This window comes from Hyaena hyaena, unplaced genomic scaffold (assembly GCF_003009895.1).
Source record: "Hyaena hyaena isolate Hyena2069 unplaced genomic scaffold, ASM300989v1 scaffold_153, whole genome shotgun sequence".
In the NCBI taxonomy this organism is placed as follows: Eukaryota; Metazoa; Chordata; class Mammalia; order Carnivora; family Hyaenidae; genus Hyaena; species Hyaena hyaena.
The window spans coordinates 2,103,596-2,122,880 of record NW_024080785.1 but is presented as its reverse complement, the minus strand read 5'-3'; the positions used below and the strand labels follow the sequence as shown (position 1 = coordinate 2,122,880).

General features: G+C 40.5%; 1 protein-coding gene across 5 annotated transcripts in view; it reads left to right on the top strand.

Annotated features, from left to right (window-relative positions):
• The window catches only part of ELMO1 (engulfment and cell motility 1), a 530,720-nt gene that overhangs the window by 247,693 nt on the left and 263,742 nt on the right, over nt 1-19,285 (top strand). For all 5 annotated transcript variants that reach the window (XM_039239137.1, XM_039239135.1, XM_039239134.1 and 2 more), the window contains one exon: nt 7,478-7,582. In XM_039239137.1, the coding sequence (XP_039095068.1) occupies nt 7,478-7,582 (105 nt within the window). The remainder of the gene's footprint in view (nt 1-7,477; nt 7,583-19,285) is intronic.

Genomic DNA, 19,285 nt, shown 5'->3' with positions numbered 1-19,285 from the left:
CGCCAGCATGATTTGATGAGAGGGAGGATGAAGCAGGACCCGCGAGGCATTGGGAGGTCCTTGTCTCCAATCCTCTTCCCTTTGGTGGTCCCCGCAGCATTCTTCCTCTACACCCAGCCCTTGTCTTAGTATTTCTAGGAACTTCTCAGCTGATCTTGTTTTCTTTTTGCTGCACAAAATAATATCCATCCTTCAGATGCCTGCAGACAGAGTAGTTCAACTCACAATGCCCATCCCACTTACAACACTACATCACACAACCCTCTCTCTTCTCCCTGTGCTAAATATCTGAAGTCCCCCCCCGCCCAACTTTTCTGATATGCCTTATGTTTAGACATTTTTGCTTCTCTCTGGCTACTTTTCTGCACACAGTTTCCTGTGTGTCAGGAGCCGGCTTATTGTGCGTGTGCTAGAACTGTGTGCCTATGTGCCAGATGTGGCCTGACTTGGGCCCATTCAGTGGAACCTCCTTTGTTCTTGTGCTCCTGTTAGTGAAACCCAGTGTGTCAGAGATGGCTGACTGCCATGTGAAATTGACTCTTCTTAGACTTACTGCCAACTCTAACTCCTCATTCTTGGTAATATCAATGGTCTTGAACTCTCCTAGGATTCAAGTGAGGGGGCATCTTTAGTGGTTGCAGGTGGTCCTAGAGGTCAGTTGAACCAGAGGTGTTATCCGAACGATGAGTGTGGACTTCCCAAATCACGGGAAATGGCCAGGTTGAAGGGCAGATGGGCAGGAGGTGGCAGTTTGGGGAATGGAGGGACAAAGGCCAGCAGAGATATTAGAGAGGCCAGATGAGGAGAAGAGAATGTGCAGCTGAAAGGGAGTTACAGTGGGGAAGTGAGGTAGTTCAGAGTCTGCTGTTCTGAACTCTTAGCATCTTACTGGATGTTTCTTCCATGCAGATATTTTGTGTTTTAACTAAAAGAATCAAATTTTAATGATGAGCTGGACTCTGATGAATTATTCATAAGCCAGATTTCCCTCATTCTGTAGATATGTGCTTGAAATTAAAAAAAAATTTACAGGACTTTACATTTTTCTGATTAAACTTCTTGCTAATGGGGCCTGTCTTCCTATTCTCCAAAGACCTTTCGAACCTAAATAGGAAAAAAGCTACAGAACTGAAGTGGTCACTCTGCTACTTACTAGCCATGATCTTGCACAAGTCAGGAGTTCTGACCCTCATCTGTAGGAAGAGCTGCATAACATTGACTTCATTCATGATACTCCTCTCACTGGGTAGTCAGAAAGATTAAATAAAATCCCACATTTGGAGTACCTGGCATGATGCCCACCAGTCCCAGTCCCAGCTGGTCACAGTTATTTTTCTGCTTCTCAGCGTGTTTGCCACCTTGCCCACCTGTGAGGCAGATTTGATAAGGAGCCTTCTCTGTATTCATTCAAACTATTGATTTTCAGTGAGTTTAATGGAGAGAGGCCAGAGCTAGGATCCAAAGATTTCTAGAAGCTGCTTCTAACTCTTTGGAACATTTGTCTATGTTGGGGGTCACAAAGTCAGATGCTATCGAGAGCCTCTAAGGAGTGAAGTAGACAAGTGATAGACGATGGGCCTCCATGTCCCCTCTGGAATAGGCATTTGAATAAAGTCTCTGCCTAACCAAACACTTGGTACAGGGAATCAAGGTTCCGACTCCATTGGCCAGTGGATATAAGTCCCTCACTCACTCTTGCTTTGGGTTGCTGTGACTTTAGAGAAGTGGTTCTCAAAATATGGCCCAGCAACCATCAGCAGCGCCTGGAAACTTCTATGAATGCAAATCCTTGGGCCTCACCTCAGATCTGTTGAGTCAGAAATGGGGGCCAGGGATAGGTAATGATCTGTTTAAATAGACCCTCTAGGATATTCTGATCACTCTCAGATTTGATACCCACTGATTTAGGAACATGTTTTCAACCCTGGCTAGACACTGGGCTCATCTGAGGAGTCTTAAAAATCTAGGTGCTTTGTTCTACCCACAGAGTTTCTCATTTAACCCACTTGGGGTACAGCCTGGACATTAGGATTTTTCATCAGCTGTGTCCAAAGTTGATAACTGCACTTCTAGGGAGCTTGTTGAAATGCTCACCTCTTCCTTTCTCCCGGGTGAGCGGTGAGGAGTGGGAGGCATGTGGTTTGATAGAGCTCCCAAATAATCTGCTGTACTAGTCAAACCCTGCCTCCCCTTGGAGACCGTGACCTTAAACCATCAGCCACACAAAATATCCTTGAGAGGGCATTTCGTAGACTGAATATTCACTCAGTGTGATTTGTTTTAAAGGTTGCTTTTAATGCTATATTTGTTCAGCAAATGTAGACACTCATATAGCACAAATATTAACTCCTAAATTCTCAAAGGCTTTCCCCACGATATGCCATCTGGCAAGCATTATTGTAATCATCTCTTTATTATCCACACTAATGAAGGACTAGCATGGCATTGGTGATTGAAAAACACAGATCATTTAAAAATCATTCAGACTAGTGCCAGCCCTGCTTCCTCAACCAGGAAGCATTCGGGAATAGAAAATATTGACTGATGACAGTTTCCTACCCCACTGTGGAGGTACTGTTACATTCATTTTAGTCAGAAATGTGAGCAATAGAAGAAGTCAGAGGCTTCTAAATTATAACTACTTCTTTCTGAATAAAGGAGTCCGTTTTCTCAATGAGAAGCCAAAGCACAGAGCAGATAAGCATTGAGTATATTTTAAATGCATTGTTCTTTGGAACTAGTGGGTTCCAAAGTACGCTGTAGAAGAAGTTGCAGGGGATTTGAGGAATCAGTGAATCTGGATTCTAGATCTTATTCTGCAATTTTCTGTGTTATTTGAAATGAGCCGTTTCAGCCACTAGTGGGGCTCAACGTGTGATCCCCATCCAGCAGTATCTGCATCACCAGGGAATTTGTCTGGAGATTCAGATTCTCAGACCCACTCCAACCCTTCTGAATCAGAGACTCTGGGTGAGACCCGGAATTGGTGCTTTAACAAGCCTTCCAGGAGATTTGAATGGCTGCTCAAGTTTGAACATCGCTGCTCTCCACCAGGGCTCAGTTTTCTCATCTATAAAATAATGCTACCAGCCCGGATAATATTTGAAGTCCATTCCAGCTCTCCACTGGCCTTGGTGTATGGCCTGGAACAGGTTGGAAGATTCTCTGTCTTAGACCTTGAATCTTTCCTTGGATATGCGATTCAAATAATTCAACTCAAAAGCTGGCATGGGGGTAACAGAGGAGAACCAGATCTCTGGGAACGCTGTACCCAAATACCCTATAGAATGCTCACTATAAAGTAAGCTGTGCTCTCTTCAACTGGTTGGTTCTATTTTCCCAAAGTGAAAACTCCTGGTGCTTTGGAAGGGGAGGTAGACGCTACTCCTTTCTCTGGGGGCCGAGAGCTGTCTGATGTGATTCACGGAGCAGCACTTCTACGGGAACTAACAAATGGCATCTCAGAAGGATGTACAGAGGTACACAGGCTTTGCAGTAAAACAAGGGAAAATTTCAAGCTATTTATCAAAGCTCTTGCAGCTTCCATTTCAAGACAGGTGGAAAAAAATAACATGGAACAAGAAAAGAGAATAAATCTGTATCCAGAGCAGCTCATAAATAAGAAAAGAGTTAGGGAAACTGTTGGCCTTGCTGGATTCTCAGAGTATTTTTGTCACAGTATAGAAAGCTTTCAAATGTTTTGGCAATGTAATTCTTATACTTTTTTCATTATCAACATTCATGATTGTAGTGTCATCACTGGCTGTTAAAATCAAAAGGGAAAAAGGAAGCAAGCATTTCAAGGAGAGGGAAACTGGGAAAATGATACCTGAAGTTAAGAGAGAGAGAGAAAGAGAGTGAGCATATAGTTCACCCACAAATACAAAATAGTTCTTTTTTGCATCTAAAACACAGCGATGCTTTATAATTTAGGGCAAGTCAGAGGAAATCAAAGGCAATTTTCTAACTGGCTTTTGTTGAGTAAGAGCCTGTTTGTTGGAGACAATAGGGCATGGTTTATTGAGCATGAGAGAGACTTGGGTCTGTTATGTCCGGGAGGGATAGAGACATTATAGCTTTTATTAAAAAGGATGGATCACAGGCCCACTTTGCCGGAGCGAATAATTTGATTGAGGAGGACTGAGGCAGTTGAAGACCTGCATTGGTCATCTGTGTGAAATCCCACCAGTGTCTGGTGGACCAATGACTTGGCACTAAAATCCTGGTGAAGGGGTGCCTGAAGGCCTCAGTCGGTTAAGCGTCTGACTTCGGCTCAGGTCATGATCTCATGGTTCGTGGGTTCGAGCCCCGCGTTGGGCTCTGTGCTGACAGCCAGCTCAGAGCCTGGAGACTGCTTCAGATTCTGTGTCTTCCTCTCTCTGACCCTCCCTTGCTCACACTGTTTCTCTCACTCTCTCAGAAATAAATAAAACATTTATAAATAAATACATAAATAAATAAATAAAATCCTGGTGAAAAGCCTATACTAGGAGTCCGGATTCTGGTCCAGCCACACACTGGCTCTGAAACTTAGGGTAAGCCACCCAGATGCTCAGCCTATTTCCTAGTTTTTCAAAGCAAGATAATAATAGAATCTACTTTGTGGGAGTTTTGTGAGGATTAAGAGTTAACATATGCAGGGTCCTTTACATAATGCCTGATATGTAGCAGGCAGTATTTTACTGGGACTATTTGCTAAACAGCTGTATGTTTCTTTAAAAGAATCCTAAAAATAAACTATATTATTTCTTAAGTGTAAGACCTTTTGAGAGCAGCAGTGGCCTATTTGATACCCTCAGTGTGATTGATAGGAGGCTTCGAGCAGATCACAATTCAAACATGACTGATGACTCTTGACCTGTAGAGACCTTCTGCCTGGTCAGCTTCGCTGACATAGCTTTGGGGGGTTGTTCAAATGGGATTCAGAGGAACTAATTTTTGTCATTTGACTTCCCTTTTCTGTGTTTATTTTTGGAATGGACTCAGCCCAATGCTAGAAATAGGTCTGAAGTAAATGTCATGTTTTCCTCTCACATTTGGCATACTCTCCTTTGTTGGCTGGGCCATGTTCATGGCAGCTAATATTGATCAGCCTACATTTTTCTCAAATAAACTTTTTTCAGGCTATATAAAGTCCAAATGCTAGCAGTACCAAAATAAATGCATTTGACTTATAGACCAGGAACAAAGTAGGGACAGAATCATGCTGAGACATATCGTCCAAACAAGGCTTCGCCTGCTCTGCCAAATCCAAGCTGTGAGGCCCTGGGCAAGCTTCCTGTCTCATCTGAGTGGCTCTTGCCCATCCATAAAGTGGGGGTACTGATAATGCCCATCGCCTGTCTTTTAGATAATCCATGTGAAACACAAACTAGTGCTAGCCTTCAGAAAGTGCTCAGCCAGTACCAACATTTTAAATGTTACTTATGTCCATGAAAAGCTACTATACCAAAGTCAAAATAATAAATTTATGCATAATGGAGGAAGCCCCACTAGTCTCTTTTAAAGAACTAGAGCTGTTGTAAAATCCTTCATTGCAAGTTACTTTTTATTTATTTTTTATTTTATTTCCTTTATTATTTATGTATTTTGTGAGAGAGCATGTGAGCAGGAGAGGGGCGGGGAGCAGAGAGAGAGAGAGAACACCACAGAGGCCCTGCACTGTCACTGCAGAGCCCAAGGAGGGACTTGATCTCATGAACCCGTGAGATTGTGACCGGAGTCAACATCAAGAGTCATCTGCTTAATTGAATGAGCCACCCAGGTGCCCCATAAGTTAACTTTTTAGACTGAATCTCTGGCCAATTATTTCCAGTCTTTTGTTGCCCCCGTTATTGAAGATAAGCCTGACCCTTTTACTCCAGTGAGTATCAGATCAAGGCTGAACCTCACTTCATTTGATCTGTCCAGTGATTTTCATTTTTGTTTACAATTGTATTTATTTTAGGAGCTCTATCCTTCTTATCATAAGTGATAGTGCTTTGGTATTTTAAAAGCTTTCCAGCATCATAAATTAATCAGAGTAAAATGCATTGCACTGACCCAACTTGCTATAGAGATATGGACAGAGATGCTCTCAAAACTGTGAAACTGGCCAGTAGGTAGCCAGTTTCTATAATTTTAGATGTTATTAGCTCATTTTTTTTTTTTCAAATCAGAATGAAAAAGACAGTTTAGATGTGCTCTCCAATAATATAGAAAAGTGTAGGTTGTTTGAACCTTGAACAAATGAACAAGAAGGCTTTCCTGTACTTTGAATTAGCAAAACTTCCAGTGAGGGGTGCCTGGGTGGCTCAGTCAGTTAAGTGTCAGACTTTGGCTGAGGGCATGATCTCATAGTTTGTGGGTTCGAGCCCCGAGTAAGGCTCTGTGCTGACAGCTCAAAGCCTGGAGCCTTCTTTGGATTCTGTGTCTCCCTCTCTCTCTGCCCTTCCCCAACTTGCACTCTGCTCTGTCTCTGTCTATCTGTCTATCTGTCTGTCTCTCTCTGTCTTTTAAAAAAATGAATAAATGTTTAAAAATTTTTCAAAAAAAAATTCCAGTGAACCAGAATTTCCCTGGCAAATCAGAGATTTATCATGATATATTCTGTTTATCATGATATATTCAGGAACAACAGAAAAATATGTAGTTGTGTACAAATTACCTGGATTATGAGGTAAAGAACTGTTTTTTTTATTATCTCTTAAACATTTCTTTTTCATCTTTTTAACACAAAATGACTTTCCTTAAACCATTCACGATTTAGATCTGAATTTTTGGGACAGATCTCAGTGATCATTTTTAACAATTAATGGTGGAGTGGTTTGCTGCTCTGAGCAACAGTCTTGTGGTGTTTACTGAGTGATCTTGAGCATATGGAGAATTTTCTGGGCATATTTGTAGCTGTTATTTTGTCTTTGTGGCTCTCAGTGCTGTATGTAGTGACCACAAAACCAGAACACTGCCTGAGAACAGGCTGATGTCAGGACCCACAGACATCTGATCTGAATTTTATCAAGTGTCTGTACCCAAGAGGCCTGCAGATGGTGTGAGCCTGGACACTTCACAAAGTCTGTGGGCACCGGTGGCTGCGCTTAATGATCACATGAAGATGGGGAAGTTAAGGGGCAGTGCAGTTAATGGCAGACATGTGGCCTCATCCCAGGTCTTTCCAACCTGTTCCACCAACAGCACAATCGCCAGAAGTGCAGTTTTTACGTGCTTTTCTTTTCCCCACAGGGCCATAAGTCTAGGAGTAGTCTTATATTTCGAACTTCAGTTGGTTTCACTAACCCCGGTATTAAAGCTGCACCTGTAGAAAGAAGCCCTTTCCCTGCTACCCCTCAGGTTCATATAAAGATAAAATTGTCACCCTACTTGGTTATTTGGAGCTGGGCCTGTGGTACTTGGGTCTTGAGAATAGAAACCAGACTTCTGGTGGTTGGTGAAATCTGCTGAAGAATCAACCTGATCAAACATTTTGTTTTAATCACAGAATCATGTCAACCCTGCCATGGACTTTACCCAGACCCCTCCTGGGATGTTAGCCCTGGACAATATGCTGTACTTTGCCAAGCACCACCAGGATGCCTACATCCGGGTAAGCATGCAGCACCTTTCAGCTGGTGTAGATCTCCTACTGACTTTGAATTTCAGACTTACAGATAAGGAGGGGTTGCCTTTAGATGTGTGGCTCCAGATTTTTGCCTTTCATCACTCAGTACATATTAAAATTAAATGAAATTCTTAGGAGCCCTGAAATCAGGATTTTTAAATTTTAAATTTTCTCACATAGTAACATCTAAAAAAAAAAACACAATAAATACCAGAAAATTATGTCTTATATAGTTCAACAGTGAATTATGACAAAAATTCTTAGACTTAAGTAACAAGAAAGAGAAATGAACCATCTACTCAAAACCTACACAATCCCAACTTTAGCGAAGACCCCTTAGGCTTATTCTGCTTGTTGGAAAAGAGACCAGAGATTCTCTCTGGTTCTGCTTCTGTTCAGTCCAATGCTAGAGACACAATAAGATAAATGAATAGAGAGAAAAGAATGGGAGAGATGAGGAGGACAAAGAAATGCCTTCTCTCCTATTTCATAATAAACTAGTCAAACTCTGGCTACCAAGAGAAACTCCTTTGTGGGTGGGGCAGAAGGAAGCTAGAAGATGCTACCTGCTGTATGGGCAGTACAGGTGTGGGAAGGGCTAAGTGTGAACGAACAGGAGCCTAGGGACAGTGACATAGGGCTGCTCTACTGGCTGTGCTCAGTTTGTGCTGACACCTGTCCCCTGTCCTCAGAAAGAGGAGTCCAGATTCAGTGGAGGGGGGCTATACTCATCCAATACTGGGGGAGGGGAGGATATGAATAAATGGGATAAGGGAATTGGCAAATAGTTAAAATCACGATTAGATCTCAGCTTAGAAAATTTTTGATGAGTAAATTGCTTAATGCAGAAAGAATAAGGCCGAGACTAGAATAAGATGAGTCTATATTCTGACATTCTCTGCTGGATCCCTCTTGATGGGACTTGCTTTCTGGAGACCTGGGTTCAAGACCTGGCACTGTCATTATCTAGTGATGTAAATGTGGACAATTCCTTTTGTCTAGGCTCAAGTTTCTTCTCCAAACAAGGGAGTGCTACTCCCCCCAAAGGGCATTTGGAATGTGTGTGTAGGTTTCAATGCTAGTCACCATGCCAATGGGGTACTACTGGCCAAAACTTCTCATACATGGGACAGTCTGCAGAGTGAAAAATTGTTCTACCGAGAAGCAGCCCCCTTGAAAAAAGTCATGCCAGGTTTCCGAGTTATAGGCACTATATTTTAACTGTATGTGTTTTTCTAGATACACAGTTTGACAAACTTTGATTTATACTGAAATATTATTTGTAATGTGATTATGTAAAAAATTTTATGCATTTCTGTGAAAGGTTTGAGATGAGGTGCTTGGTCAGAAATTCAGTCCTTCATAAGAAAATTATTTGGGGGCACCTGGATGGCTCAGTCAGTTAAGCATCTGACTTCAGTTCAGGTCTTGATCTCACGGATTGTGGCGTTGAGCCCCATGTCAGGCTCTGTGCTGACAGCTCAGAGCCTGGAGCCTGATTTGGATTCTGCGTCTCCCCCTCTCTCTCTGCTCCTCCCCTGCTTGCTCTCTCTCTCTCTCTCTCTCTCTCTCTCTCAAAAATAAACATTAAACAAGAGAAAATTATTTGTTCATGGAAGTTTAATTTGGCTTATGTGTATATATTTATTGCACAGATTCCTTACTAGGAATATAATCTGTGCTCACAGTAAGTAAATTAATATTTTTGAGACCATATAGTAAAGCTTGCAGAGTTGAGTGCGAAAAGAAGAAGCCAAATAGAAGTTGAAGTTAGCATTTAACTGATTAATGATTACAGATGAACGTTTCTAAAGTTAGAGCTTATTGATGCTGAATGTATTGCTAATTTCACAGGAAGCCTATGTCTCATGAAAAGTAATTTAATACTTGAAGCTCATTTCCCTCAATGCAGTCTCTAAACTCTTACAAGTAAAGTTAGTATGTGGCAACCTGAATGAATTTTATATCTGATAGGGACTTAAAAGAAAAACCTATTTGTAAAGAAACATGTGTCCACATACGCTTTTCTTTACTGATTAGACAACATCTATATCTGATAATATCTATATCTATACATCTATAACTAAGATGTCTGTTATTTTCTCAGAAGTGTCACTTTCCTGGTATCATCTGACTTTGGGGCATTAACTCCTTGTTGGAAAGCTAAAGCTATTTACATGAATGACTGGGGTTAGAGGATCACATGTAAAGTCTGAGGACTTCTGCAAGGAAGTTTTGCGGTGACTATGAAAACAGTTATCACAGTGATAGTGAAATAGTGGTATAGATGGTGGAAATAGTGATCCTAGACAGCTAATTAAATTTTGATCTATGAGTTGAGTGGTCTCTTCTGAAATATAGAAATAGGTTCTTTTTAAAAATAAAAAGATCGGGGTGCCTGGGTGGCTTAGTTGGTTAAGCATCCGACTTTTGCTTAGGTCATAATCACGCGGTTCGTGGGTTCGGGCCCCGCGTTGGGCTCTGTGCTGACAGCCAGCTCAGAGCCTGGAGCCTGTTTCAGTCTGTGACTCCCTCTCTCTCTGACCCTCCCCTGCTCACGCTGTCTCTCTCTCTCTCTCTCTCTCCTAGAAATAAATAAAAATAAAACATTTAAAAAAATAAAAATAAAAAGATAAACATTTGCTTTGTTTTTGACCAGGTAAATCTCCTATCTGAATGCAATTATTCATTTATTATTTATATCTTTCATTCAATAAACTCTTACTCCATACCTGAATATGACCTCACCTTTCACTTTGTCAGTCAGATTTACAGTTGAGATCTTTAAAAGGAATTGTAACACACACACACACACACACACACACACACACACACGTACAGGCACATACATACGTATTTCCTCTTTGCCCTTGACACCCCTCTCCAGCTATCATGTGTATTTGTATTTTTATGTATTTATGTTTTTATGCATTGTCTTCTTGCCTTATGTTCTAATTCATCTGCCACTCAGTTTCAACACTTTGTACCTTTTCAATGAAGCTTCCATCCATTACTTTCTAGATCTGTTCTCCTGCCAAATGTAGAACAGTCTCCCGCTTCCCCCATCTCATCCGCCCTTCCATTGACACTGGACACTGTTTAATGTGATCAGTTCTTTCTTTTTGCCTGAAGCCATTATTGTCTGTCTTGGTTCTCCCCTTGTCCATTTCTCTTAGTCTCTGGTGGATTTCTCTCCCTTTCCATCTAATGCACATAATCCCAAGCACTCAACTGCAGACTTTTTCTTGTCAGTGACTGAGTAACTACCAAATGCCCAGTGGGGAGCTAAGTGATGGGGATTCCCCAAGGAATAAGTCACTCATGAGTCTTGTCATTGAAGAGTTTTCTGTCTAGGGATGGAAAGGGGGAGGTGAAGAGATAAATACCAGGCACCTTCCAAGCTACTTAGAATGTGGTTTGATTGAGAACAGAGAGGGATACTGGGGATACAGAGAACAGTCACCAACACAGATGTGGGAGTCAGGTCTGGAAAGTTTCTTAGAGGAAGTGGCTTCTGCACTAAGACCGCTGAATAATGCAGTTAATCAGGTGAAGGGAAGGGGGCATGGAGAGCAAGTCCGAGTGGAGGGAAACGTGTAAACAAGTGTGTGAGGTGTGTGCCTTTTTTAGGGAACCAAAAATTGTACAGTATGGCTAAAACAGAGTGGTTAATATGACATGACTTGAGGCACATGTGGGCTAGTTCATTAGGGACACTTTAGGCTGTATTAAGGTGTTTGTTTGGACTTTAACCTGAAGGAATTGAAGAATTTCTGAAGTGTTTGAAGTAAAGATGATGTGAGTTAATTTTAGAAAAATCACTTTATTGCCAGAAAACAAGTTTGAGAAATCAAGACTAGAGGCAGAAGTAAAATTTGGGAGTAATCTGAACTAAGGTGGTGATGGTGGCACTGGAGAGAAGCAGTTTGAGTGAACTATTTTGGAACTAAAATAAACTGGACTTTCTCTGAGGAAGAGGAAGGTGACTGGCTTGAGTGAATAGAAGGAAGGTGGTGTCATTAATGAGACAGAGCAGGTCTATAGGTGTAGTCATTTGGAGACACCCAGACCCTTATATGTGTGTGGGACATCTGTCCAGCCTGATGTGTCTCATGGGCAATGAGATGTGGACAGCAGAGCTCGAACCAGTGTAGATGCCACATTCTGTATATTCTACATCCTTAAACTTAATCATTCTCTTTAATTTGTTCATCTAGATTGTTGCCGTATTATCTCAGTGGCCTCCCACCTGAAATCTGGTGTCTACGTACCCACCTTCTATGCCAGCTTCTAGGATGATCTTTCTTAACGGAGTTCAGGACACTTTGGGAACTACCCCTGCCCCACAAGCCTACCTCTTGTGGTACCTGCCACATAGTGGATTTTTAGTATTTTTTTTGTTAATTGAGTAAAGAATTTCCCTAGTTTTTATTTAAATGGTTTCTTGCTGAAGACAAATTCATTTTTATCATCTGAGAATCATGAGCTTTCTTCCTTTTAGCAATTACTTAAAGATATAATTTTGCAACATGGCTTTATTAATGGGCAACCTGATTTTTTGTGTATTATTTAAATATACTCTCCAAGTGTGTACTAATGGAAGCATTGGCTGTAATTGAATTACCCCACACTTGGACAGGCACAGAACACGAGGAAGAATTGCAAATCTGAGCATCCCAATATGCCTGGAGTAATATCTGGAGGCATCGCGTGATATCAGACTTCTGGGTCTTATTTACTCTGGGCTTAATTCCTTTTACTTTTTCTGGAGATGCTTCACTCCCCAGCTCTCCCCACCACAGCTCTCTCTGTGAGAGGTAGACGGTGCACTTGACTCACTCCCATGATCCTGCTGTCATCATTTCACAGACAGGGTAATGGTATAAAGCTGAATGTGTTGCTTTTTGTTTGTTTTGTTTTGCTTTTTCTCCTCTCCGTGGAGTGGCAAATCTCAATACCTTGGAAGAAAGAAAATTAGTGATTCCACTGGAAATAAAACCTTTGTACTTATAACATATATTCTTTAATTTAATTATTCATTGGGAGCTAGTGAGAAACCCCAAATGACTTGGTTTTACGTTTAGTTCAAGACTCATGCTGGCTATTGTGGGAGCCAAGACTGAGCCACAAAACAGGAAATAATGATGAGGAAACCTCAGGACTCCAAAAAGCACGTGAAGGCCAGGTCTGAGGAAGAAGTAGGATCACAAAAAATACTAAGACATACTGCAATTAAAGGAAAGAGTGGTTTCAGTTCAGTCTTGCATGGTCCCATTTGTCATCCCATTTGATCTGAGAAAATGTGTACCTAAAGTGGGTTGGGTAGCATACAAGACATGTTCCATAGATTAATTCAGTCTTCAAGAAAAGCCTATGGTGTAAGCATTGTTACCACTATTTTATAGACTCAGGAACGGGATCTAGAGAGGTGCAGGGAGTTCCATTGGCTAGGTCAAATAGCCAATAGACAAGGGAAACTTGAATTTAGGTCTTTGGCCTTCAAATTTCAGGCTTTTTCCAGTCTGCAGCTTCTTGTCTCTGGGCTTGGGGTGTGGTGGACACAACAGAGCTGTTCTTGAAGTTGAGGAAAAGAGGAAAGTCTAAGACAAATGATTGGAAGACACAGAAAGCTGGTGATGACATTAAGGAAGTGTTTGTATTTGCTTAGGGTCTTCCTAAATCTAGCATAATCAGAAAGTCACCCCTAAAATAAGAGAGGTGATACTTTCTCTTTCTGTTTAACTACAAAATTTGTATACAGCATCACATTGTCTTTATTAAATTGTAAATCCTTTGAAAACTAAGGCTGTCTTTTTCCTATATGTTGTCATATTACCAAATATTTGATTGAAACTCCAGTGATGTTATTTAAAGGAATAAATGAGCCTGGCAAGGGTATCACTGCAAAGCTTTCCTGATTTCATATGTGGTTGTAAGTTTGAGACTAGTGACATAAGAAGTGACATTTAGAAGATCAGGGAAACTTCAGAACCTATTGTCAGTCATCTGTCTCTCTCTTGGCTTTACAGCCAGACAGACGCGTGCTGTGCATTAATCCCAGGCTCTAAAGACGTCAGATAAGCTATTTAAATGTGCAACAATAAAAGCCACATGCATGCAAATGAGATATTTCTGTTATTGCTTCCATCTTTTCCAGAGGAAAAAAATTCTCACAGAAAAGAAAAACAGCCCATCTTCTTAGATGCTAAAAAGCATCTAACTAAAGGCAGAGAAATTTCTTCTAACATTTACATTTATTCATTCACTGACTCATTCAGGAAATATTATCAAACACCTACCATCTGCCAGCGTGGGGCCATGCACAGTGGATGTGGTGGTCAACAAGAAAGGCAGAGTCTAATTCTTAGATATCAAAAAATAGAACAGCAAGCACCAAAGAGAGTAGAGGTTGTTTTATCGTATTTTCTTTTCTTTCTCCCCCTTGGGGTTTTCCTTGTTTCCTTCTGGAATTTTATTTTTATTTATTTATTAAAACAATTTTTTAAAATGTTTATTACTGAGAGACAGAGACAGAGTGTGAGCGTGGGAGGGGGGCAGAGAGAGAGGGAGACACAGAATCTGAACCAAGTTCCAGGCTCTGAGCTGTCAGCACAGCTGCAAGGCTCAAACGCACACATTTCGAGATCCTGACCTAAGCTGAAGTTGGACACTTAACTGACTGAGCCACCCAGGCACCCCCCCACCCCCTGCCTTCTGGATTTTAAGATGTGACCTATCCTGGGCACATCTACCAAGTCCTAGAACTTTTCCTTGATACTTATTTGCAGTTTTCCACAATATATCAAGCAGGTAAACATTTCACCATTTTATGTAAATTATCATACTTTGTAGCCATATCAGAATCACTTAGGACTTGCTTCCTTGCCCAATGACCTGCTTTTAAGCAGTGGCACTACTTCTTAGAGAAATACTCTGGTGTTGGGTCAGCGTGGACTAGAACAAACCCGACCCTTCTTGTCTGTTTTCTTTGGTGTGATGTTTGTCATCAGTAAAATGTTTTCTTAAGGAAGCTGTTACACAACTAACACAGAATTTATAAAATCTTGAGGCTTCTCATAACAACATTAAAAGCTGACACTAGAAACTACTTGTTCTTTATGTGCCCTGCAATTCTGGCCTTAACATCCCTCATAATTTATGATGAACACCTCATCCAATTGGAATATTTTGCACATTGGGTGATGATGGTAGAAGATAATAGATTTCCTGAGGTGGAGGGGAGGGGTCGGAATAGAAAGCCCTTTAAAAAAGATAAGATTAACTACAGTGGTTTCAATTGGTCGTGAACCAAGACACATGTATGTTTCTAATATTGTGCCAAATCAGAGCAGAAGTATTTATATGTCAAGTAAATTCGACTATGGGAAAAGATGGACATTTGTCCATAAGAATTATTTTCTCAAGCTTCTTTCATTACAACCATTTTTTTAACAGATGAAAAAATTTAAGCGTGTTTACACTATTTCAAACACTTTAAATGGATTCTTCCTCCCCATGGTGCATACATAGTAAACAATACTTTAAAAAAAATTGTTGGGAGAAATACTGGTTTAAATTTTTTTAACATTTTTATTTATTATTGAGAGAGAGAAAAACAGAGCATGAACATGGGAGGGGCAGAGAGAGGGGGAGACACAGAATCTGAGGGTGGCTCTAGGTTCTAAGCTGTCAGCACAGAGCCCCACGCGGGGCTCAAGCCCACAAACAGTGAGATCATTACTTGAGCTGAAGTCAGACGCTTAACCAACTGAACCACCCAGGCGCCCCAAGAAATACTGATTTAGGTGCTAACTTACCACTGAGATGGAGGCCTGGCAAAGAGACAGTACTGAAAAGAAAGTGCTCTGAGATGATCTAGTATAGAAAAGCTACCATCTTTGAAGCCTTTACTTATTTGGAGTACTTACCATACATTATTTGTAATCTTCCTTTCAGTGCTCCCCGAGATGGGAAGATAAGGTAACCCCTGTACCCTCTTCTTCCACTATATAGATCTCTGTCTGCTGAGGCACAAAGCCTTGTTGGGGAAACTGCTTTTGACTTCTCTCTCCTGTGTCAGAGGGTGTAAATACACTTGTAATAGCAAACAGGAAGCTTGCCAATGAGATAACAGTGATGCGAGGCACATTTATTCATCTTTCACAGCACTCCTATGGGGTCAGCACTGTTGTTTCCATTTAACAGATGAGGAAACTGACACACAGAGAAGTTAGGTGGCTTTCCCAAGGACACCCAGCTAAGGAAGTGCCTGCCAGAGCTGAATTTTAAAGCCAAGTAGTCTGCTTCCAGTGACTTTTAGAAGTTGGTAGATTCATATAGGGGTCACAGCTACAGTTCAGATGAGCCTGTGGATGTTTGCTCAACCAGCACAGTATTTTTAAAGGCAAGAGAATTTGAATGGCCTGTAGGCAGGGCATGCATTCCCTCTTCAAATACCCAAGAGCCCTAGAACTCCATTCTATTCTGTCTGGCTGCTCCATGCATTCTAGTTATCTGCCTTGTACCTGGGGACTTGAGTTAGTGATTGCTGATACCTGGTCTGCAATGACCTTTGTGAAGTTCTGAATACATTATCAGCACACAATAGGTGCTCAAACCATTTTATTTGCTTTTTCCCTTTCCCAGTCCATAAAGTTGTGCTTGATTAATGTACCATCTCTCTCTTGCTGAGAATAAAAGACTTAAATTCCATCCTCCCGAGGGCAGGGAAGAGGAATAGGTGTGCTTCTCAAATTCTCCAGTTGTAAATTTTACGGAAAAAAGTCATCAGATCTTATTATAAAGATCTTGAGGCTCCAAGCCTGGTCAGCCCTCCAAACTCCACCAGCCGACATTTAAAGGGAACAGGAACCCAATATCCTTCATGCACTAAGGCAGGGTGCTGATGAAGGCAATGCTGAGTCTTGAAAATAAATTAAGGAACTTTTAACATTTCAAGGGGGAAATTGGCAGTTTCCCAAGCGACATAATTATAGGACAGTATGTAATGTGTAATTAAACTTAACTATGAAGCAAATGATTGGAATAAAGCTTGGTGGCACATCATTTTTTTGTTCCCACAGTGCTGACAGATCCTCCCCTCCCCTTGTCCCTGAAATGGCTTCAGCAGCAATTGCTCCTAATTTTTTTTAAATGAAATTATATGTTGCCAGTTAAACACACAGTTTCATGTAAAGGAACCTTTTTTTTTTTTTTTTTTTAATTTGAATGACGCTTTCCTTGTAGGTGATCTGGAGCACAGGGTCAGTTTGAAATAACAAGGACCCCAAGACACAGCGTAGCTGGGACTTTAAAATGACTCTTCGTCTAATAATTCATTTACATACTTTATTCTTTGCTTTTATTTTTATTCTTTCTTTGACCAAAGTCCACAGCCTGGAGGCTTATTTTCATGTAGTTTTCTCATGTTATAAAAATAGCAGCATTAATTTCATTGACGGTGAATAACCAAGCTGTTAATGCCAGTCAGGACCCCTTGAGCGAGTGAATATATGTGATTAGATTTGGTGATTGCACTGGAAGGCAGAATTTCTGACTTCCAAAGTCAATGATTTGAAAGGGATGTTTCAGGACTCAGGATGAGATCATTATTCAACATGGGCTTGGTTTTGTCTCAGAAGACCCATCCTCTGAGAGAGGGCGGGCAGGTTCCACATATATTAACTGCTGGGTATAACAGTGTATGCACTCTGTGTTCACGCCACCTGAGTTATTTTGGTACTGGATTCAGTATCAGTATCTCAAATCTGAAGTAGGACTAAAACAGGATAAATATCTGTTTCATTCTCCTTTACTACTAGCCCAAGCTGGGTATTAGGTTCAGAATTTCTTATTTAACTATATTTAAAGGTTTTTTTGGGGGGAAGAGGGTTAATTTTAAAATGCAGTAGGACAGGGCGCCTGGGTGGCTTAGTCGGTTAAGCGTCCGACTTTCGCTTAGGTCATGATCTCGCGGTTCGTGGGTTCGAGCCCCACGTCGGGCTCTGTGCTGACTGCCAGCTCAGAGCCTGGAGCCTGTTTCAGTCTGTGACTCCCTCTCTCTCTGACCCTCCCCTGCTCACGCTGTCTCTCTCTCTCTCTCTCCCAGAAATAAATAAAACATTAAAAAAATAAAATAAAATAAAATAAAATAAAATAAAATAAAATAAAATAAAATGCAGTAGGACTTTAAAACATAGTAATGGATTGCTTGAAAGAAAATATTGAAATCAAGCTATGTAATGAACTCAATGAAGTTGGCACACTTAATTGGATTGCTATCTACCATATTTGTTTCTGTTTTCTATTTGTTGCCTTTTCCTTCGTGTGTGCATGTGTGTATTTCTTTTGTTTTGTCTTTCACTCTTATTTCTACCTTCTCTTGCTTTAATTGAGCATTTAATGATTCTATTTCTCTCTTCCCTCGGCATATTAATCATACTTCTTTTAAATAATTTTAATTGCTGCCCTAGCATTTGCAGTATACATTTACAACTAATCTTAGTTCACCTGGAAATAATATAATACCGCTTCACAGGTAGTGCGGGTACTTTATAAGAGAATATTCTCAATTTCTCCCTCCTGCCCCTTACTCAACTCACTTATCTGTAAGCTATAATCACTCAATACAATACTAGTATTATTATTTTGAACAAACTGTTATTGGTTAGATTAGTTAGTATCTTATTTTACCTTCATTTATTTCTTCTCTAATGTTCTTTCTTTCCTTATAAAGATCTAAGTTTGTGAGCTATATCATTTTCCTTCTCTCTGAAAATTTCTTTTATTATTTCTTGAAAGGCAGGTCTACTGGTGACAAATTTTCTATGTTTTGTTTTCTGACAAAGTCTATATTCCTCCTGTATTTCAAGGATTATTTCTTTGGACACAGAATTCTGTGCTTTTTTTTTTCTTTCAACACTTTAATATTTCACTTATTCTCTTCCTGGTTGCATGATTTTTGAAGAAAAGTTTGATGTGATTCTTATCCTTGTTCTCAGTTGGTAAGGTGTTTTCTCTCTACCTGTAGCTTCTTTCAAGGTTTTCATTGTCTTTGATTTCCTCTAGTTTGAATGTTGCATGCCAAAGTGTAGATTTTTTGGTACCTATACTGCTTGCTGTTCTCTGAGTTTCCTGGATATGTGCTTTGGTGTCTTTCATTAATTTTGGAAAACCCTTACCCATGTTTACATCAGATATTTCTTCTGTTACTTTCTCTTCTTTTTCTCCTCCTGGTATTCTCATCACATAAGTGTTACAACTTTTGTTGTCCACAATTCTTGGATATTCTGTTCTATTTTTTAAAATTCTTTTTTTTTTTTTAAGCCACCAAACCATGTCAGTTCTACAGAGTTAGGAGATATTGCTGGAGAGATAAGCAGGGGCAGATCATGAAAGACCTTGGATGCTTTGCTAAGTAGTTTAAATAATTTAACAGAGCATTTCTGTACATGTCTGCTTGACATACTGCACTTCCAGGTGAAGATATAATGTAGATACAGGGTCTACTCTAAAACTGCTATAGACAATGGCAATGACTGAGGAATTTTGAGCTAGAGAATGATGTGGTCTGATTTGCCTTTAAGAAAGATCAGGCTGCCAGAGGTAGAGCCTGAACTGGTATCTGTAACTAGAGGTAGGGTAATTGTGATGGTCCAGATGAGAGATGAAGAAGTTTGGTGTAGAGCA